General features: G+C 40.5%; 1 protein-coding gene across 1 annotated transcript; it reads right to left on the bottom strand.

Moving 5' to 3' along the window:
* Positions 1-19,273: 19,273 nt before the first annotated feature.
* LOC139185170 (small integral membrane protein 27-like) lies at positions 19,274-19,438 on the bottom strand. The gene is given in 1 exon segment (XM_070796804.1): positions 19,274-19,438. A coding segment is annotated over 1 exon segment (165 nt).
* Positions 19,439-23,462: the final 4,024 nt, after the last annotated feature.

Here is a 23,462-nt window from a genome sequence, read left to right as displayed (position 1 = left end):
ATTTAAATAAGAGAAGAATTTATAAGAAAATATTGTGAGGTGGCCCACAAGACGACTAGAAAGCCTGGAGATTCAGGCCCAGGAAATTAACAGGAACATAGATTTTGTGCATTGAATTGTGTTCCTCTAAAAGACATGTTGAAGTCCTAATCCCCAGTACCTGTGAAGGTGACCTTTATTTGGAAATAAGGTCATTGTAGATGTAATCAAGTTACAAATGTGGTCATATTGGGTTATGGTGGTCTCTGACCCAGTGACTGGCATCTTTTTAAGAGAAAGGAATGGGAGATTGATACAAAGAGACCCAGGAGAAGACACAGGTAAGAAGGCCATTGGAAGATAGATGTGCAGACTGGAGTGATGCAACCCCAAGCCAAGGGACACCAAGGATTGTCAGCAATCCTTGGGTAGTTTTAAGCTACCCAGTTTGTTGTACTTTGTTTTGGCAGCCCAGGGAAACTAACACAGTCAGGAAGCATTGTAGTGGGAGCCTCAGCCAGAATCATGCTGAGTCTGCAGATGTGATACGAGAGCTGCTGCTGGTTGCTCATGCTGCTGTCCCTGGCAGTAGTGCCCTCTCCTCTGGTCCAGGATGAATGCTCCATTCTCCTTGTTTGCTTGTATTCAAGTTCTAGGTAGGCTTGTCTGGCTGGATAAAGTCTGGGTCACATGTGCCTACCCAAGGTGACCAGAGGAGAGAAAACAAGAATCTGGGAATTCGGAAAGTTACACAGTGTGTCTTTCTCAAAGATAAGACAGAACTTCAGATGCTAGGCAACCAAAAAAAGTCACTGTAACATGTATATGAAAGAAGGCAGCTGTTTTAAAATGTTGTTGTTCAGTCACCCAATTGTATCCAACTCTTTGTGACCCTGGGGACTGTAGCCCACCTCCCTATTCCTCACCATCTCCTGAAATTTGCGCAAGTTCATGTCCATTGCATCAGTGATGCCAACCAGCCATCTCATCCTCTGACACACTTCTCCTTCTGCCCTCAATCTTTCCCAGCCTCAGGGACTTTTCCAATGAGTCGGCTGTTTGCATCAGATAACCAAAATACTGGAGTTTCAGCTTCAGCATCAGTCCTTCCAATGAGTATTCAGGATTGATTTCCCTTAAGATTGACTAGTTTGATCTCCTTTCTGTCCAAGGGACTCTCAGGAGTCTTCTCCAGCACCACAGTTCGAAGGCATCAATTCTTTGGCACTCTGCCATCTTTATGGTCCAGCTCTCACAACTGTGCATGACCACTGGGAAGACCATAGCCTTGACTATATGGACCTTTGTTGGCAGAGAAATGTCTTTGCTTTTCAACACACTGTCTAGGTTTGTCATAGCTATCTTGCCAAGAAGTAATCACCTTCTGATTTCATGGCTGCAGTTAACATCCACAGTGATTTTAGAGCCCAAGAAGAGGAAGTCTGTCACTACTTCCACCTTTTCTCCTTCTATTTACTGGGAAGTAATAGAGCCGGATGCCGTGATCTTACGTTTATTGATATTTAGTTTTAAGCCAGCTCTTTCACTCTCCTCCTTCACTCTTATCAAGAGGCTTCTTAGTTCCTCTTCACTTTCTGCCATTATAGAGTGGTATCATCTGCATATCTGAGGTTGCTGATGTTTCTCTCGCCTATCTTGATTCTAGCTTGTAACTCATCCAGTCTGGCATTTCTCATGATGTGCTCAGCATATAGCTTAAATAAACAGGGTGACAGCAGTCAGCCTTGTCATACTCCTTTCTCAATCTTGAACCAATCAGTTGTTCCATACAGCGTTCTAACTGTTGCTTATTGACCTGTATACAGGTTTCTCAGGAGACAAGTAAGATGGTCTGGTATTCCCATGTCTAAATATCAATAACCTTTAAAAATAAATAAATAAATGTCAATAACCTCAGATATGCAGATGACACCCTTATGGCAGAAAGTGAAGAGGAACTAAAGAGCCTCTTGATGAAAGTGAAAGAGGAGAGTGAAAAAGTTGGCCTAAAGCTCAACATTCAGAAAACTAAGATCATGGCATCTAGTCCCATCACTTCATGGGAAATAGATGGGGAAACAGTGGGAACAGTGTCAGACTTTATTTTTTGGGGCTCCAAAATCACTGCAGATGGTGATTGTAGCCATGAAATTAAAAGACGCTTACTCCTTGGAAGGAAAGTTATGACCAACCTAGATAGCATATTCAAAAGCAGAGACATTACTTTGCCAACAAAGGTCCGTCTTAGTCAAGGCTATGGTTTTTCCAGTGGTCATGTATGGATGTGAGAGTTGGACTGTGAAGAAAGCTGAGTGCCAAAGAATTGATGCTTTTGAAGTGTGGTGTTGGAGAAGACTCTTGAGAGTCCCCTGGACTTCAAGGAGATCCAACCAGTCCATTCTAAAGGAGATCATTCCTGGGTGTTCATTGGAAGGACTGATGCTAAAGCTGAAACTCTAGTACTTGGGCCACCTTATATGAAGAGTTGACTCATTGGAAAAGACTCTGATGCTGGGAGGGATTGGGGGCAGGAGGAGAAGGGGACGACAGAGGATGAGATGGCTGGATGGCATCACTGACTCGATGGACAAGAGTTTGAGTAAACTCCGGGAGTTGGTGATGGACATGGAGGCCTGGTGTGCTGTGATTCATGGGGTCGCAAAGAGTCAGACACAACTGAGTGACTGAACTGAACTGAACTGAACTTATAAGAGCTTTCCACAGTTTGTTTTGATCCACATAGTCAAAGGCTTTATCGTAGTTGGCAAAACAGAAGTAGATGTTTTTTCTGGAATTACCTTGCTTTCTCTATGATCCAGCAAATGTTGGCAATTTGATCTCTGGTTCCTTTTTTTTTTCTAAACACAGCTTGGATATCTGGAAGTTCTTGGTTCACATAATGCTGAAGCCTAGCATGCAAGATTTTAAGCATGACCTTACTAGCATGGGAGATGAGTACAATTGTCCGATGGTTAGCATATTCTTGTTACTACCCTTCTTGGGAATTGGGATGAGGATTGACCTTTTCCAGTCCTGTGGCCACTGCTGGGTCTTCCAGATTTGTTGACATATTGAATGCAACACCTTGATGGCATCATCCTTTAGGGTTTTGAAGAGCTCTACTGGAATTCCATCCCATCCACTAGCTTTATTAAGAGCAGTGCTTCCTAAGGCTCATTTGACTTTGCACTCCAGAATGTCTCGCTCTGGGTGACTGACCACACCTTCATAGTAATCCGGTTCATTAAGATCTTTTTTGTATGGTTCTTCTGTGTATTCTTTCCATCTTTTCTTTATCTCTTCAGCGTCTACTAAGTGTATACCATTTCTGTCATTTATTGTGTCCTTTAAAATGTGTACATTTTAAAATGTAGTAGGTTGCAAATAATAATAATAACACTGAAATTTGTGAATAATTTGCATTTTGACATAAACTGGAGGGACTGCAAGTTTATCTTTTAATTTCCTTTTAGGTTCCTGGTAGAAGTTGGATATATTGTATATATCTTCATGGTATATACTTGAGAATGTCACATCTGAAAATGCCATTTTCTGGGCATCTCCGCAAAAAACAAGACAGGTGTATGTTGAAGTAGATGTTGTGTCAGCACAAATTTGAGCAGATTGTGAAGAAGAGGCGTGTGAAGAAGGCCAGAGGCGCTGTACACTGTGGAGGAGTGTAGGCTCTGAAGCAGGCCTCTGGGACTTGAGCCCTGGCTCTCCCACTTACTAGCTGTGTGATTTGACAGTGTTTTAACCTCTTAAAGCTTTGGCTTCCCTGTTTGCCAAATTGGGATGATAATACCCTTGTAAGGATTAAATGAGTTAAGCCACATACAGTGCTGGTATATAATAAGAACTAAAGGTTAGCTACTATCTCCTTACCAAGTTCTGAGCTTTGGAGAGGTTCTCTTTATCCTTTAGGGGATAGCATTTCTCAGCACAAAATTAAACAAAAACCAAAAACAGTATTCAGACAGCAAAAATATTAGTATTTTGCTTATACCATCTGCATGAAACTCTGTGTCTGGGTGCTTTACCTCTCCAGTCCAGAACCAAGATCAGTAGACGGTCTCAGGCCTCCAGGGACAGGGACTACAATGTATGCTTTGCAGTTATTAGTTGTTCAGTAAATATTTGCTAAGTGTACTGGGCAAGGCAAGCAAGGTGCTTGGCAGTTGCACCACCCATCCTAGAAAACCTCATTGCCTTCTATATCCCCATCTCTTTCTGAAGGTTTCTTACATTTAGCTTGTCTTACACTGTAGCTGTCATGCGTGCTAAGTTGCTTCAGTCATGTTCAACTCTTTGTGACCCTATGGACTGTAGCCCACCGGGCTCCTCTGTCCATGGGATTTCTCAGGCAAGAATGCTGGAGTGGGTTGCCATGCCCTCCCTCCAGAAGATCTTCCCAAGCCAGGGATCTCTTGCAGCTCCTGCACTGGGAAGCAGGTTCTTTACCACTAGCATCACCTGAGAGGCCCTAGTCTGAGGCAAACCCTGATTGTGGAAGTCAGTCCACAAATTTCCTTGGTCTATCTTAGAGGAGACTTTGTGCAAACACAGAGTCTTCCTTGAAGAGGTCTAGTGGATCGTGACTAACTGACCCAATCAAAGCCACTTTTGGAACGTACTAATTGGAACTTGTAGAGAGGGCCAGAAGTTGGTAGGGGAAGCAGAGTTCAAGAAGCACACAGAGCAAAACTGCGAGTTAGCTGAATCCAGAAACAGACGCTTGAGGGAAAGAGAGAGAATTAGTGAATTGCTTTTTGCTGGCAGCAGAAATAAGGACAGGCATGCATAATGGCAGGCACACCAGTGCTGTACACGATGATCTCATTTAAACCTTATGGTAACGCAGTGAAATAGTTGCCATGTTTATTCTCCATTTTACACATGAGGTCATGAGGCCTAGGGAATTGAGTGTATTGTTAACAGTTGTGAAGTTAGAGAAGCTGAGTTGGATTGAAACCTAGGACCAGCCTATAAGCAGAAGCAGAGCAGCTGAAGCCACACTGGGCAGAGTGATGAACGCCTGCCACTGAGGCCACCGCAGTTGTGTCCCAAGTCCTTGTCCAGGCCTGCTTCCCTGGGAAGCCCAACTATGAATTCACTTTCACTGACTGTGTGTATAATAAATGCTCCTCTGAGGAAGGAGAGAAGGAAACTTGAAAGGCTTTTGTTTGCTAAAGGCTCACTACTCAAGGTAGGTTTCAGGAATAGCAGATTTGGCATTACTTTGACTTATTAGAAATGCAGTATCCGGGTGCTTCCTCGAGCCCTCCTAAATCAGCCTTCCTTTTAATAATCAACACAAACTCTACATATTTGGTATGTCCATTAAAGATGGAAAAGCATTTCTCTGACACATTGGTTGTCACACGTAGCTGCATACTGGGAGTTTAAAAAGATACAGTTGCCTGGGTCTCTAGCCCTGGGTCCTACGGATTTAGTTGGTGTGAGCTGTGGCCTGGACATGGTGCCTTTTGGCTCCCCATGTGATTCTAGTGTACAGCAGAAATTGAGAATCCCTGACCTAAAACCTCTAATCTTGGTGTAAATACCTGATATGCAGGGGGCTGAGGCATAATTTGATTGACGACTGTGAAATCATGAATATCAGTTAAAGTCAATACAGATTTGTTCACCAAATCATAGGTGACGAGAAATGCTTGAAGCTATAGAAGGATTAACCATAAAATAAAATGAATGTGATGAAATTAAAATTACTGTGGATGACTACTTCCAACTTTTCCCCTTCTCCTGCACACTGCGGAAGACTTCGCTTGCTCATGTGTTTTCCTCTTCCTGCTCTCAAGTGACGGTTCTATCTCTTGAGTGCTTAAATGATATAGGCTCATGAGGAAAAGGAGGAAAGGTGGAAGACAGAAGGTAGTGGCCAGAATAGAGTTTTAAGAAATTTGGTGGTGGGTTTGGAAGAGTGATGTTGGTAAGTATGGGTTTTGAGGAAACTGGGGAGAGGATTAAAAAATGTATGGTAAGTGTGGAAATTTTACTGATTAGAGTCTCATTAGCATTTTTAAGAGATGTAAGGAGAGCACTGAATATCTTTTATAAAAATTCTTGTATGGAAATATACATAAGAAAATTTACCATTTTAATTTTTAAAGTATACTGTGGCATTAAGTGGCATTAAGAATATTCACATTGTCGTGCAACCATCACCACTGTCCATTCCCAGAATTCTTTCATCATCCAAACAGAAACTTGACCCATTAAATAATAACTCTTCATTTCTACCCCTCCCCCACCAGCCCCTGGTAACTACTACTATACTTTCTATCTCCATGAATGATTATTCTTGGTACCTCATACAAGTGGAATCATGCAATATTTGTCCTTTTGTGTCTGGTTTATTTCACATAGCTGTGAATTTCTTTTATAATTTGTTTTAACCTCTTAGACTATGCTCTATAAATTATGACTTATTTGGGAACTGAAGCATGTGTGACTTAGCTTTTTTAGTGCTGCAGTAGTGTAGTGCTGCTTTTCTTGACAGGGCTTGAACTTAGGAGATGATTATACTAAGAGGTAAGCCAAGCTAAAAGTAAAAATAGTTTCAGGAAAGGTTGAGATAACCTTGTTGATGACAGAGCATGCAGGCTTTTAAGGAAGACCGATATCTAAGATTGACAGTCTGTGATACTGCTTATAATTGCTTCATCCAGTTTGCTAACAAAGGCTTTTTGGTATTTCTGGTTGAGAGTGGGTCACATGCTCTTTACCTATTCCTGTTTTCAACTTCTTCCCAAACTAAAATGCTGTTTTAGCAATTATCACTCCCTCTTTTTGGCTGTGGAGACGTTGGTTGATTTGGCTTGTGTGAACAAAGATATTAATGTGACGAGAGCAGGGTGGGGTTTTTTGGTTTTGTTTTTAGAAAAGTATGCTTTAAATCTCATGAGTAAGCCTTAGAACACATCAATCATTTCTGAAGTGATCACTTGGGCTTTATCCCACAACTGTTAAAGAACAGGAAGTTAGAGGGACATCACCATTTTCTCTCAGAGTATTTTAGAACATTTATGATCAATCTGTGAGCCTTTTCAGGAAATACTCAAAATAAATTGTCATGTACTAGTTATATGATTTTTCACAGATTTTTCGACATTGTTGACTCAATTTTTTAAAATTTTGTAAGTGTGAGTGGTTGTGCCTACCTAGAATTCAAGGAGCTAGTATCTACATGGAACGCTCTCCATAAATTATAGTTGTCTGTGTTGATTCTGTACCATGATAATGTCTTTTGCAGACATCTACACTTTAGGTAGAATATGGAATTTCATTGGCAAAGAAGTCCGTAGGTATTGTTATATAATACTTCTTTATTAATAAGATAATAGCATACTGTTGTCTTCAGTTGGCCTCACTAAAAGCAGAGCCTGAGATAGGGCTTCAACTGCTCTTTGGTAAGAATCTATAAGGTAATGAGGGAGACAGGATAGGAAGGGGAAGGGCCCAGTTAAAGATATGGCTTAAGATAAAATCAAGCCTTCTAGCTTGATGTTGGAGCATGAGGGGGAACTGCTGGAATATAAATGCTACCACAGAATCATCCCAGGCAGCAGTTCAGGCTTTCATTATGTAGTGGGACCACTTTAGGACTCTAAAACTTTTATGGAAAGCTTGTGGAACCATCAAGAATAGCTATTTGCTGTGACATCTGTGTCCACTAACTTTAAAATGGCTATGCAGTAGAGCCTCTTAACCAACTCTTAGTGATGAATCAAGCCAAAATTGCTTCACAATGGAAAACAAAACATTTATTTGTTCATGAATTTAACTTCTATTTCTTAAACATCTGTTAGATGCGTAGAAATGTACTAGGCACAAAAATCAAGGTCAAAACAATAAGAATTATCAATGGAGATTTTTTAATTACTTAAAGGACAGCTTGTTGAAAGAGGACAGCAATAACCATTTCTTCCAGGACTTTCAATTAAGTACCTAGACTGATAAAGGTAATGTGGTGTTTAAACTGTATTTTTGAAAAAGGATACTACAACTTGTTTAAATTAGTTCTTTACATGACTAGTTGAACTTGGAAAGTTGAAACATTAGCAGCAAAAGTGGTACCCTGTTTCTGCTTCAAGCAATTGCACATGAAAATCAGGGGAAATTTGTGGTAGTTGAGGTAGGGCTTTGGAAATCAGTAAATTTAAAATGCACCCTTTGAAATAAATCTAGAAATCAGTGGGTTTTTTTAACATAAAAACATGTAACCCTGTTTAATATTATTGAACAATAAGTACTTTTAGATACAGTAATAAAGGGTTCTTATGGAGTAGGCAAAGAACTAAATGTTTTCATTTTGACTCAAGTTCTTGCCCTTACATATATTTGATGAGCTCAACCAGACATATGGAAACAAAAGGAGAAAAAAATCCACAAACTTCCTCTAACCTTCTTACTGTATGTATGTGGTGTGCTGTGCTCAGTTCTGTCCGACTCTTTGTGACCCCATGGATTGTAGCCCGCCAGGCACCTCTGTCCATGGAATTTTCTAGGCAAGAATACTGGAGTAGGTTGCCATTCCATACTCCAGGGGATCTTCATGACTCAAGGATCGAAGCTATGTCTCTTGCATCTCCTGCATTGGCAGGCAGCTTCTTTACTATTGTGCCACCTGGAAACCTTATTACTAAGCCCACGTTGTGCTGTGTTGTGCTTGGTCACTTAATCATGTCCGACTCTTTGAGACCCCATGGACTGTATCCTGCCAGGCTCCTCTGTTTCATGGGGATTCTCCAGGCAAGAATTACTGGAGTGGGTTGCCATGCCCTCCTCCAGGGATTGAACCCAGGTCTCCTGCATTGCAGGTGGATTCTTTACCAGCTGAACTACCAGGGATGCCCTATGCTATGCTATGCTAAGTCGCTTCAGTCATGTCTGACTCTGTGTGACCCCATAGACAGCAGCCCACCAGGCTCCCCCGTCCTTGGGATTCTCCAGGCAAGAACACTGGAGTGGGCTGCCATTTCCTTCTCCAGTGCATGAAAGTGAAAAGTGAAGGTGAAGTCGCTCAGTCGTGTCCGACTCCTAGCGACCCCATGGATTGCAGCCTAACAGGCTCCTCCATCCATGGGATTTTCCAAGCAAGAGTGCGGGAGTGGGGTGCCATTGCCTTCTCTGCAGGGATGCCCTACTAAGCCCATGTTTGGGAATAATAATTGGTGTACTTCATACAATGAGCTGGGAAACGTGTCTTGTCATGGTTCTTCTTTCATAAGCAGCAGAGATGAACTTTGAATAACTTAAGCAGAGGGAGAGTTTACTGGAAGGATATATAATAGTTCTTAGAATAGAAGAGAAAACTTAGGCACCTGGCTTGGAAAGGACAGGAATCATTATGACAGAATCTGAGGATCCAGGTAACAAAAATGGATGGTCTCTCTTCAGAACGTGTCTGCTGCGTTGAATCCACTTCTGGCATTTTTTAGTCTATGACATTTTACTTAAAGCCCAAATCTCATTTATCTCAATGTTTCATTTGAGTGTAAAATTCTTCTAGTTTTCTTGTAAGTTTAATTTTCCATTTTCATCCCCATTAGAAAGGCCAGCAGAGTCCTTTGTGTTTCCATGTCTCCTTTAAAGGATATTTTTCTCCTTTTTACCCTGGTATATATTCCTAGACTTAATATTGGTTCAAATACAGGTGTACTTACATTTAAAAACAGATATAAGGAAATGACTACACTACCTAAGCTCAGCTAACATGAGCTAAAGTTAGAAAAACACGTTTTCTTTTTGTTATTCCTGCATAAACCATACTACTAGTCTTCATTATCAGAGCATTATTGAAATACCTTCACTGTTTATTTGTTCATTCATTCACTCATTCATTTTTATTTATTCACCAAACAGTTATTAGCTACCTACATTTGTCATGCCTTACTTTTTTTCCCTAGGGCTTCCCTGATAGCTCAGTTGGTAAAGAATCCACCTGCAATGCAGGAGACCCTGGTTAGATTCCTGGGTCAGGAAGATCCACTGAATAAGGGATAGACTACCCACTCCAGTATTCTTGGGCTTCCCTTGGGGCTCAGCTGGTAAAGAATCTTCCTGCAATGTGGGAGACCTGGGTTTGATCCCTGGGTTGGGAAGATCCCCTGGAGAAGGCGAAGGCTACCCACTCCAGTTCTGGCCTGGAGAAGTCCATGGGGTCGCAAAGAGTTAGACACAACTGAGTGACTTTCACTTTCAGAGTTTGTTTGGCTTTTAAATGGACTTAGGAAAAAGGAGGGTAAGAGGAAGATTTCAGTGAAGTTAGCACAAGCTGGTCAGAGGGGACCAGAAAGAAATTTGTGATGTAGTTTCTCACTTTTGAGTCTGTATCACTGACATAGTCTAAATTTCCAGATCCTGAAGCTTATTGTTCCTGCTGCAGAAGCAACCTACCTGGCATCAGAGTTTTTCCATCCTCTACTTACCTGGGCAAAGAAGGAGCTTAGAGGATAAAGATTTAAGTGCTCCTGAAGGGCATGGGACTCAGGGCTCCCAGGTAAGGGTGGATCTGGTAGGGTTGTTGTCTTATAGAAGCATAAATAGCAGTCCTACAACTGACTTTTTCTCTGCTCTACTGCTTGTATTCCCATCATGTCAGGTGATCTAATAACCTATGATACCTTTTCTTCTTCAAGTCTAGGGTCTGATATTGCATTTGGCTCTCATGTCTCTTTAATTTTACTTAATCTGTAACAAAGAATGCTCAAGCTACCGCACAATTGCACTCGTCTCACACGCTAGTGAAGTAATGCTTAAAATTCTCCAAGCCACGCTTCAGCGATACGTGAACCGTGAACTTCCAGATGTTCAAGCTGGTTTTAGAAAAGGCAGAGGAACCAGAGATCAAATTGCCAACATCCGCTGGATCATGGAAAAAGCAAGAGATTTCCAGAAAAACATCTATTTCTGTTTTATTGACTATGCCAAAGCCTTTGACTGTGTGGATCACAATAAACTGTGGAAAATTCTGAAAGAGATGGGAATACCAGACCACCTGACCTGCATCTTGAGAAACCTATATGCAGGTCAGGAAGCAACAGTTAGAACTGGACATGGAACAACAGACTGATTCCAAATAGGAAAAGGAGTACATCAAGGCTGTATATTGTCACCCTGCTTATTTAACTTCCATGCAGAGTACATCATGAGAAATGCTGGGCTGGAGGAAGCACAAGCTGGAATCAAGATTGCCGGGATAAATATCATTAAGCTCAGATATGCAGATGACACCACACTTATGGCAGAAAGTGAAGAAGAACTAAAGAGCCTCTTGATAAAAGTGAAAGAGGAGAGTGAAAAAGTTGGCTTGAAGCTCAACATTCAGAAAACTATGATCATGGCATCCGGTCCCATCACTTCATGGCAGATAGATGGGAAAACAGTGGAAACAGTGACAGGCTTTATTTTTGGGGGCTCCAAAATCACTGCAGATGGTGACTGCAGCCATGAAATTAAAAGATGATTACTCCTTGGAAGGAAAGTTATGACCAACCTAGACAGCATATTCAAAAGCAGAGACATTACTTTGCCAACAAAGGTCCGTCTAGTCAAGGCTATGGTTTTTCCAGTGGTCATGCATGGATGTGAGAGTTGGACTGTGAAGAAAGCTGAGTGCCGAAGAATTGATGCTTTTGAACTGTGGTGTTGGAGAAGACTCTTGAGAGTCCCTTGGACTTCAAGGAGATCCAACCAGTCCATCCTAAAGGAGATTAGTCCTGGATGTTCATTGGAAGGACTGATGTTGAAGCTGAAACTCCAGTACTTTGGCCACCTGATGCGAAGAATTGACTCATTTGAAAAGACCCTGATGCTGGGGAACATTGAGAGCAGGAGGAGAAGGGGACGATAGAGGATGAGATGGTTGGATGGCATCACCGACTCGATGGACATGGGTTTGGGTAGGCTCCGGGAGTTGGTGATGGACAGGGAGGCCTGGTGTGCTGCGGTTCATGGTGTTGCAAAGAGTCAGACACAACTGAGCAACTGAACTGAACTGAATCTGTAACATTTCCACAGTCTTTCTGTCTTTTACGTTAGCATTTTTGAAGAATTATAGCCCTCACTACACTTCCTCCCCTGTCCGTTTTTTTCCCCCCTCTGGCCGTGCTGTGCAGTTTGTGGGATCCTGCAATAGAAACTCTGAATCCTAACCACTGGACTGCCAGGGAATTCCTGAACCCTACCCGTTTTAAAAATAGAATAATCCTCATTTTAGGTCTGTCTGACATTTCCTTGTGATTAGAGTGAAGTGATACGTTCTAGGCCAGAGTACCACATAGGTGATATTGTGTCCTTCTCAGAGTACCATGTCTGTTCACATTGGTAATGTTAATTTCAATGACTTGCTCAAGGTGTATTCCAAATTCTCCATTATATAATTAGTGTTTCTCTCCTCACTTTTGCATCTAGTAAGAACAATCCATGAGGAGACAATTTATGATGCAAACATTCTCATCAAAATTTTCTCTAGATGTAGCATCCATTGATGAATCTTGTCTCATCTAATCTTCATTTTCATGGTTGCAAAAGAATGGTCCTCCAGGTCTAATACTACTTCCCCACCCACCAGTAAGCCATTGAATTTCATTACAGCTGAGGATTCCCTTTTCCCTCATTTAATTTTATTTACTGTCCATTTATTATTGATATGGACTTGTGAATTCCCATTTTTTTAGTGGTTTATAATTGATTGCTGTACTTCTTTTGATACTCAAATTCATATATTTTTGCTTATGTAAATTACTAGGCAAATGTAGCTTTAGGCAGTTTACCAACATCCAGTTGGGTTATAGCCACTTAGCCCCTTCTAAAGTATAGAAATTTGGGAGCCTAGCCCTGTTATGTACCAGGTGCAATGCTGAGCAATTTAATTTCAGTGTATGTGGCATACATATATGTGCTTAGATATGAATAGACGATAGCTCACAAAAAACTGATAGCAGGGCCTACTTTGAGAGAAGGAGATGGGGGAGGAGGACTGGGGTTTGAAGTTGGAGAGAAATTTTCACTTTTGTAATATTTGAATTTTTAAAAAAATCAGGGACATGTAACAAGTTATCAGTTCTTTTAAAATGTTTGTTTTCTTGTTGAATGGTTATCAGCAAAACCAGATCAGTTTGGTTCTGCCACTGAAGAACACATTTTGTTTTCCCTGTTACTAAACTTCTCAGCTTTGTGTGAAAGCTTTCTAGGCACACAGTCTTCACTGCCTTTTGTAGAATTGTTTGGTGACTACCCTTAGTGTGGGTCTGTCTTTGAAAGCAAGCTTTGAGTACCAGCACTGTAGATTTTGATTGACCCGTGGCCCTCAGTTCTCAGACTCAGAGTGTGACTGTACTGCCAGTGTTAATGCAGTGTAATTGCCATAGCAGTGGAGTGCTGCTTCCACCCTGACCTTCATTCTAGAAAGTTTTACAAGCTGGTAGAGGGGAGACTGTATGCGAAGTTGTTAGATTAAGTGCTCATCTCAAACTAATTTCTCAATCATTTGGCTGCATGTGTCCTAGGTAAGTAATGATGGCTGGATTTGTTCATGGCAGTGCTTTGGAATCTTAATAATTCTCAGGGTGTCTGCTATTGAGTAGCTGTCCTTTCCACATTTTAGATAATTGAGACCATTTTTTTTCTATAAATCTACACACAATATATCCTAAAGTTTCTTCCTCACTTAAAATAAACCAGTACATTCAAGACACTCGATCTCACTGTGGTAAGAAATCTCTGAACCTTGCAAAGCTCTGGATGCTCTGGCTCAGCGCAGAGAACTTTGTAACACACAACCCAGAGGGAAGCTTGGTTGGCCCCCTCACAAGCAGACTTGTGTAATTACTCCTCCATTAAGCCTGCATGCAGACCACACTGAACTCAACCATAGTCATCCTTCTTGAAAAAAAATAAAATAAAGTGGCCTTATTATAAACATGGGCAAGCTGGATTTTTTTGAGGGGCTTTTGCATTTTGGAGCCTTGTGGTTTTCTTCATCTATTTGATAATCATTAACATGCGCAGCAGTTAACCTTCCAGCAATGTGAAACTTTATATCTGAGCTTTGCAGCATCTGTCTTGAAACACAGACTGAGGTTTGCTGAGGCTGTTTTTATAATCACTGGTGGTAAAAATCAGGAAGATGCAAAATGGGCGTGTATTGAAGTGTAGTTCATCCAACATTCTAGACCTTAAATTAGAGTGATGAGCATAAACACTGCAAACAGAGTTTTTTTTTTTCCCAACTAAATTGCAATTATATTTTAAATTACCTACAATTACCAGAAACCATCTCAAAGCTAGAAATTAACTTCTTAGGCACTGGTCCCAGCAGATCAGCTGTTAAATAGACCATCTTGTGTAGCTGACCTCCCACTCTAGTTTCACTCACACACAGCCTCACACGAACCAAGCAAGGCAGAGCCCCAGGGCGGGGCACAAGTTTCACAGTCACGTGATAGGCGTGACAGCCCAACAGGATTGTGCAGCCATATTTTTACAACTTCCTGAATTACAGTTTCATCCAGGTTCATGATGTTTAGCTGAAATACTGTGCTTGTTTTCTTTTTGCGAGCAAGTGACCATTTTATTTTAGATTTTAGTTGAATTATTTTATGCAGCAGGTTTTGTCATCTGAAATTTAGGAGCCACTAGGACTATTTCTGACTGGTCACTGTATGACCTTGGTTAAAGTTCTTATCTTCTGGGCTTCAGAATGGGATGAGCAGTTGGGAAAGTGCCAGGTGGCCTCCCGTCAGGGCACCTGCCAAGTGGCCTACGTACATGGGTAGATTCTTTCCCATCTTGTAGTCAGTCTGCTCCCTGGTCCTGTGTTGCCACCTCCCTTTCAATGAGAGAATGGGGATACTTCCTGGCTAGTATATAACTCAGGAGAAAGCAATGGCACCCCACTCCAGTACTCTTGCCTGGAAAATCCCATGGATGGAGTAGCCTGGTAGGCTGCAGTCCATGGGGTCGCTAAGAGTCGGACACGACTGAGCGACTTCACTTTCACTTTTCACTTTCATGCATTGGAGAAGGCAATGGCAACCCACTCCAGTGTTCTTGCCTGGAGAATCCCAGGGACAGGGGAGCCTGGTGGACTGCCATCTATGGGGTCGCCCAGAGTCAGACACGACTGAAGCAACTTAGCAGCAGCAGTATATAACTCAGCACATAGTTGAGTTGAATTCAGCATGGTAGAGTACTTTAAAATGTTGAAATTTATACTTAATACATTTCAGAATGGATGAACTAGTTTAAACCTCATGGCCTCTTGTTTCTCCAGGAACCCATGATGATCCTCTTTTTCTTGAATCCAGTTTCTTGTCTTGAATTCACTCCCCTAACTGTCCCTAAAGTGATTTTTCTGAAATGCAGAGCAATGCCAATTTCCTTCTTAAAATTTTTCAAATTTTCCATTTGCCAAGAGCCATCCTGATTAGATCCCTGCCAACTTCTCTGCTTCACACTTCACTTCCACAGTATGAAGTTATTTCCAATTCTCTCCCATACACCACTCTTGTATTCATATAAAACACTTCGTTTTGTACTGTCGATTTTTTCTGGCTTGCTCGCCTCTCACTTGGCTAAATCTTACAGCGGTGTTTAAGACTGTTTAGATCGTACTTGGAGTGCATGTTTGTGTCCCCTCAAAATTCATATTATGGGCTTCCCCCCTGGCTCAGTGGTAAAGTATCTGCCTGCAATGCAGGAGACCCAGGTTCAATCCCTGGGTCGGGAAGATCTCTTAGAGTAGGAAATGGCAACCCACTTCAGTATTCTTGCCTGGAGAATTCCATGGACAGAGAAGCCTGGTAGGCTACAGTCCATGAGGTCACAGAGTCAGATACAACTGAGCATGCACAGCAAAATTCATATATTGAAATCTTAACCCTCGATGTCATGGTATCAGCAGGTACCTTTGGGAGGTGATCAGGTCATAGGCAGAGCCTGCATGAACAGGATTAGTGCCCTTAAAAAGAGGCCCCAGAAAGATCACTTGTCCTGTCTGCCATGTGAAGTTGCAGTGAGAAGACAGCCATCAGTGAGGAAGCGGACTTGCACCAGACACCAGATCTGCCAGTGCCATCATCCTTATTTCCAGAATTGGAAAAAGTCAATTTCTATTGTTTATAAGCTCCCCAGTTTATGGTATTTTGCTATATCTGCCCAAACTAAGACAGACCATATTCCCCAGAAAGCCTCTCTGAAAGTCCCTACAGTCTAGTAGATAATAGTTTTTAATTTATTCACTTAATTCATATAAAGTTGAGTGCTTATTATGTACTACTCAGTGGTATTAACTAATGAGGGTCATTTTCCTCTATGAGTCGCTCTGCTCATCTCTAGGTATCAGGGAAGAGAAGAGAGCGTCCAAAGAGAGTGAGTTAGATTTCCTGGTGCACATTACCGGGAGGGCCAGATGGATGACCTTCAGGGCATGTTTGGGAGGCCTTATCTGAGAGCTGCAGAAGGGTGATGTAGAACAAATAACTACAATCATTTCTCTCAACTATGAACTCTATAAAGTTGAACTTGAGCTTAAAGTAAAAGATGGTTTTTATTGAACTAAGTTTGGTTAATGTGCTAGACCTTACACTATTAATTATACTATTATGCTATTAATGCACCCTTCCTTATACTATTAATGATGTAATATTGGAGTTACATTAAAATAGTATGATTAGGGGATAAACCAGAAAGAGGATTTGTTTTGATTATTCTGTGCCCTATAAGTCATGTCAGTGACTTGATTAAGTAATGCTTCTTTAACCCAACTTCTGGGGGATTTTTGAGAGATAGACAAATTGGTGTAGAATTAAAAGGTGACAAATAGATGGGCTAATATATCTGCAATCCCATTATATCAATAGGAATGCTTTCAGCATCAAGAGAAAACCTAACCAAAGTGACAAACTATTTTACTCATGTAACAAGCATTCTGGAGGTAAACAGCGGTTGGTGACTGTTAACAGTGTGAAAAATACAAAGCCAGCGTTTCTCCAGTTTTGTTGGCCATTCTCTTGTGCTTTGCAAGATGGTTGCCATAGCTCTAGACATGAGTCTATATCCAAAACAGGAAGGGGGTGGCAGAAGGAAATGTGTGACAGTGTCATTTCTCCTTTGTATCAGGAAAGCAAGGATTTGCCAGAACGCCTGGAGATGCTTACTTACACCTCACTGGGCCTGAAACTGCCTCAGTGGCCAACCCTAGCTTCAGGAGAGCAGGAAAGCAAATATATGGCTTTTCTAGTCTCTGTAATGCAACATGCCAAGTAAGGTAGATTTGAGAACAGGAGATGGGCTAACCAACCAATGGCTTCTGCCACATGTATCCTGTTTAATTCTCTTAGAAGTCATCAGGCTTCACTACCATTTATCAGTGTTTTGGTCTTTAGGACTCTTGTAAAGGTGGCAGAAATATGAAGTTATAGATTGTTTACAAATTTCCTCAGTTACTACAGCAATGTGCCTGCATCTTCAATGGCCCATTTCATGCCTGAGGAAGAAGCATTTGCCTGTGGTGCCAAGGAAATGTTTTGAATCCAGTTGTTTGGATAGTTTTGAAAAAAGTGCAAACAAAAATGTCTATCCTTGGTTTAATTTTTCACTCTTGTTTATCCATGGGTGCTTCTAAGAGCTTTTGCAAGTAAACCTTCCAAATCTTAAACTAAGCGTGGTAGGCAAACTATCTCACAGTTTACAACCCATCAAGAAGAATAACAATCCATTAATTCTGGTGAGGTAAGCTCAAGAAAGGGGGCATGTGGAGTAAACCAGGGGGATTCTAGCAAGTGTGAAGGTTTGAAACCATAATGTATTCTCACTGTGGTGGTATGTCCACAGACACCTCTCTGCTTTAGGAACACATGTGGCAGGATATGCTCTGACACAGTTGGCCTAAGGGCAGTACAGAGTAGTGTTTAAGATGTAAGCTCTGGAGCCAGTCTGTCTAGGCTCAAGTCCTGATTCTACAACTTACTAGCTGTGTGACCTCGGACATGTTACATAAACTCTCTGTGCCTCTAAAGCGGACAGTAGTAGTACTCAGCTAATGTATATAAATATATATGTGAAGCATTAAGAAAATTTCCCATCACATTATATACAACAACTGGTACCTATTGGCTTTTGTCATTGTATAGTGCTATTATATCACGGTAATGTCCACCAGGCCAAGTAGATTCTTTGCTTCTTCACCTTTCCCTTTTTGCTGCTTGTGCATCCTTTTGGACATTTGCCTATTATAGAGGAAGCACTCGTAAATACTCATTAATGTTTAAGTGCCTCAGAAGTAGTAGTACTTCATCACTCTGTGTACACTGTGCTATGCAATATGTATTATTATCACAATTTCACAGAAAGAAAAGGAAGTTGAGCAGAATGGTGAAAGAATTTGTCCAAGCCACACAGCTAGTAAACTTGTTGGAGTTAGAATTAGAACACAGGTATTTTGGGCTCCAAGATCTGTACTTACTCCCTTTGTGGCATTATTGAATCAAGTTATAAAACTTAAATTAGCTTTATGTGCATCTTTTTCTCTGCATGTAATTTTCTCATGCTCTGTGGGAAAGATTTGAGCCATAGGCATCTTTTAGGACATTTGCACAGCTCACAATCATCTTTCTCTTTCTAAAAACCATTTCAGAATCCTAATAAAGGAGGCCCCACTTTTTCAGAATACAAAACCCTTCTTTCCTAAGAGCAACCCATTCCATATGAGTGTCATAGACCCAACTATAGGCTTCCAAGAAGAGGCAGTATCACCTAGGTTATCCCAGTAAATCAGATAACCCATCCCATAAACTACCTTAATTGGTACAGGAACTGTACATGATCAACTCAGATCAGTAAATCATTCTTTCTTGGGACTTTTTCCTAGAGTTATTTGGGAAAACAATACAAAATGTATTTCCTCTCTTTTGGGTTATTAAGCTTATATAGAATTGGAGTCTTCAGCTTCCAGCTGTCATTCTGTTGGTGGAGAGGAACTGTTGAAGAATTAGAGTGTCCTTACAGGTGTACCTGAGGCCAGATGAATCTCCTAACCTATTTATGAGAGTTAACAAATTCCCTTCATTTGCTTACATTTTTTTGAGTTAGATTAATGCCACCTGCAGTAAAGACTCTTTATTAGTATGCTTATTCCCCTTCCTTATCCATGGGTGTGAAAATCTTTTTTTAATTCAGAAACATTATATTAAGGATTTTACTTTAAATTGACACACATGTCAGATAAGCATGAGTTAAACGATTGTGCATGGAATCAAATCCACAAGAATTAGAAATCTTCACTCATCCTGAAGATTTTGCTTGGGTATTCCTTCCTTAGCTGTCATCATACAGCTACAATTGATGCATAGATGATATATCCCCAGGACAGCAATATGACAGAATACAAAGCTGAATAAATCTGGTCCAGTGTGTGGCAACTCACTGGCTTCATGGTAAGAAGACGACAAAAATTCAAAGCATGGGTATAAGATGCAGGCTCTAGAGTAATCTCTGAAGTGGTTTAAAAAAAAAATCTCTTTTGAGCTTTTCTTTTTCTAATTTTCCATCCTTTCTATTTATGAGACTTCACAATTTGAGATTTCGCTCGTGCTTAGAGAATGGAACATTCAAAAACCAGAAAAGAAAAGATAAGGAATGATGCTTTTGTTATTATTGTCATTATTAAGGTGAAAGCAAGAAATTTCTATTGTAAATCAATCCTGTTAGAATCAGGGGTGGATTCAAATCTTAATAGGCAGTGAGGAGAACTCATTCTTAATAGGCAGTGAGGAGGCCATATCATTCATAGAACCATAGAACTATAGAATATTTAAAGAGGAAGAGACCTAAGCAATTCAATATTTTCATTTTATGAGAGAAAAAGCTGAAACCCAAAAGGTTAATCCACTTGTTCAAAGTCACAGAAACAAACCTGTCATCCAGAACTCCCTGGTTTCATCTGTTGTTCTTTCACTGGATCGTGTTACCTTTTTTCTGAGTCTAAAATTGTCAGGCTGGGTCAAAACTAGATGTAATGTTCATTTGTATCATGGAGAGGAAGGCAATCAATGAATGAGCAGTTTCATTAATTCAGCACTAAATACAACTGCATTACATTAAAACAGCAAAAGAAAATAAGCAGACAACACTAGACATAACCTCATAGTTGACTAAATTGCAGTTTCTCTATCTGTGATTCAAAGTCCAAGTTTCTCCAACCTTTCAAACTTGTTATCCTTACTTTTTTCAGCATTGAAGAAAATTTATGAAAGCTTCCTCCCAACTCTGCCATGCTAAATACATACAGATAGAGATTCCCTCTTACACTGAAGCTCTTACAGAAATAACTACACCAAAAAACTAATTTGTGGAATATTTGCAAGTAAATGGATTATTGGCAATTCACAAAACAATTCATATTTATACCTTGAGTTTTTTTTGTTGTTGTTGTTAACTCCTTGCATTCCTCAGAGAGATATATGATCTGTAGTGCAATGAATTATTTCATTCCAAATATGTAGAATCATGGAATTTGGGGTGAGAAGGTTATTTAGAAACTGCCTGGTTCAATATTTATTGATGAGGAATCCAAGACCTAGGGATATTAATTGACTGTATGTAACCTTGGGCAAGGAGGTGTTATGAATCCTTCCATAATGTCATCTGAAATTAACTTTTTCTTGAAAGCTCTGAATTTTTAGGTAAAATTGAAATTTGATAGCAGATAATAAAGTATATCAAAATATTTTATACATTAATATTAGTTTGAATATGTAAATTAGATGAAAATACTGTTCATTTGAATGCTTAGTTAAGCTAAAATATATTTTCTTATCTTTCCACTTCCCTTAACAACCACACTACAAAAAACCACAGTAATCATTCTAACAGCATATCCCCTCTATATTTAATATTTTACACTGTGATATTAGGGGAATATAATCAACAGAGTCCCCAGTTGGCACTAGCGGTAAAGAACCTGCCTGCCAATGCAGGAGACATAAAAGACGGGAGTTTGATCCCTGGGTTGGGAAGATCCCCTGGAGGAGGGCATGGCAACCAGTTCCAGTATTTTTGCCTGGAGAACCCCATGGCCAGATGAATCTGGTGGGCTACAGCTCATAGGGTCACAAAAAGTCAGACACAAGTTAGCACTAAGTAAAACAACTTAGCATGCAGGCCCACACACATGCATATTCTCATAAAATGTTTTGTTTAATATGCACTTAACCTTAAAAAGCAGAGACATTACTTTGCTGACAAAGGTTTGTATAGTCAAAACTGGTTTTTCCAGTAGCCATGTATGGATGTAAGAGTTGGACCATAAAGAAGGCTGAGCACTGAAGAAATGATGCTTTTGAATTGTGGTGTTGGAGAAGACTCTTGAGAATCCCTTGGAATGCAAGGTGATCAAACCAGTCAATCCTAAAGGAAATCAACCCTGAATATTCATTGGAAGGACTGATGCTGGAATTGAACCTCCAGTACTTTAGCCACCTGATGTGAAGAGCTAACTCATTGGAAAAGACCCTTATGCTGAGAAAGATTGAGGGCAGGAGGAGAAGGGGTCGACAGAGGATGAGATGGTTGGATGGTATCACTGACTCAATGGACATCAGTTAGAACAAGCTACAGGAGATGGTGAAAGTCAGGGAAGTCTGGCTTTCTGCAGTCCGTGGGGTCACACAAAGTTGGACACCACTGAGCAACTGAACAACAGACCTTAAAATGTTGTGTATGTGTAATAAAACATTTGGTCTGATAGTCCCCCATAGTGACACATGAAGAATTCCAGAACAATCTGAATACCTCCTCAGAATCTTTGTGATCTGATTGGTGAAGTTAACCAACATGAAGAGCTCATAGCAAAAGTAATCTCCAGTTGCAGCAAGCACATTGGGTCACCAAGCCTCAGTAGTAAAGATAAAAAAGGACTCTTTCCTGCTCTGCCTTACAAGGGGGGGCATTTCTTGAATGGGAGAAGAACAATTAGAAAATACAGTAAGTATCTTAATCCAAGGAAAGCCAAATAGAGGAAACAGGTGTTCATTACCTAATTCTGTATTATCCATTCTTTCAGGTGAGAAAGACAGTTAGACTTGTAGGTACTTGCAAGCCTTATGTGTCTCAGGTTATTGTCTCCCAAACCACGGGGAGGGGAGTCTCAGACACAAGTAAGTAGTTACCCCAGAAGCTTCTAGCTGCTGCAGCCCTAGGTCTAGACCTGTTTTTTTTTTTTTTTTTTTTTTTAAGAAGTTAGTTGCATTTTTATTCTTGTCAAGGTCTCTCAATTGTATTCAACTCTTTGAAACCCCCCAGGCTTCCTCTGTCTAAGGAATTCTCCAGGCAAGAATACTGGAGTGGGTATTCCCTTCTCCAGGGGATCTTCCCAACCCAGGGATCGAACCTGGGTCTCCCACACTACAGGCAGATTCTTTACCATCTGAGCCACCAGGAAAGCCCATATTTATTCTTAAGGAAATTTAAATAAGAACTTAGAAAGTCTATGAAACTAAAAAGTTTTTTCTTTTAACAGTGTCAGTTCATAATATTTATTCTGCTCTGGTTTCTACTAGATATTGGGGCTACAGAAATAAAATTTCACTTAAATTTATTTAAAAAGAAAGACAAAGAGTGTAACAGTGTAATAATGGATATAGAGAGGTGTTCACTGTAATATTTATTACAATAGCAAAATGTTGACATTAACTTGAACAACTATCAATATGGGACTTGCTGAATTATGTTGTAACCATATAGGGAAAAAGTTATATAACTGCTTTAAATAGTGTCCTATGGAAATTTGTGCTTTTAGAAAGCAGTTTTTTGGGGACAGGCATTAATAATGAAATGCTTTTTTTCTTTCTTGTTTAAAGCCTTCTGGGTAAAGAAATTCTATGCAGCAGCAAGGCCAGCTGGCATTCCCATATGAGAGACTATTTCTTTAATATTTGTAAGACTGACCACCCTAAGTCATTAAATCAGGGGATGCCCCAGTTGAGGCATAATTATTCTGCTTGGATAGGAGCCTGGTAGACTAAATTATCTTTAGCATCTGCCAGGGCACCTTGCTGATGTCTGTATAATATGGGATACTTGATGCAGGACATTGAAAATAATAGGCATTAGTTTAGAGATAAAAGAACCTACTTATAGGCTTACTAAAAATTATCTTTGGGCTTTCCTGGTGGCTCAGATGGTAAAGAATCTGCCTGCAATCCAAGAGAACTGAGTTTGATCCCAGGGTTGGGAAGATTTCCTGGAGAAGGGAATGGCTGCCCACTCCAGTATTTATGCCTGGAGAACCCCATGGACAAAGGAGCCTGGTGTGCTACTGCCCATGAGGTCACAAAGAGTCAGACATGACTGAGCGACTAAGCACACACAAAGTTATCTTTGCTCATATGTCAATTACTACAACATATATAATGCAGATAAGGCCTAATTAAATCACCAGTAGTTCACAAATGACAGTT

This window comes from Bos indicus, chromosome 10, assembly GCF_029378745.1.
Source record: "Bos indicus isolate NIAB-ARS_2022 breed Sahiwal x Tharparkar chromosome 10, NIAB-ARS_B.indTharparkar_mat_pri_1.0, whole genome shotgun sequence".
NCBI lineage: Eukaryota > Metazoa > Chordata > Mammalia > Artiodactyla > Bovidae > Bos > Bos indicus.
The sequence above is the reverse complement of the archived record's forward strand: the minus strand, read 5'-3'. Positions and strand labels throughout refer to the sequence as shown.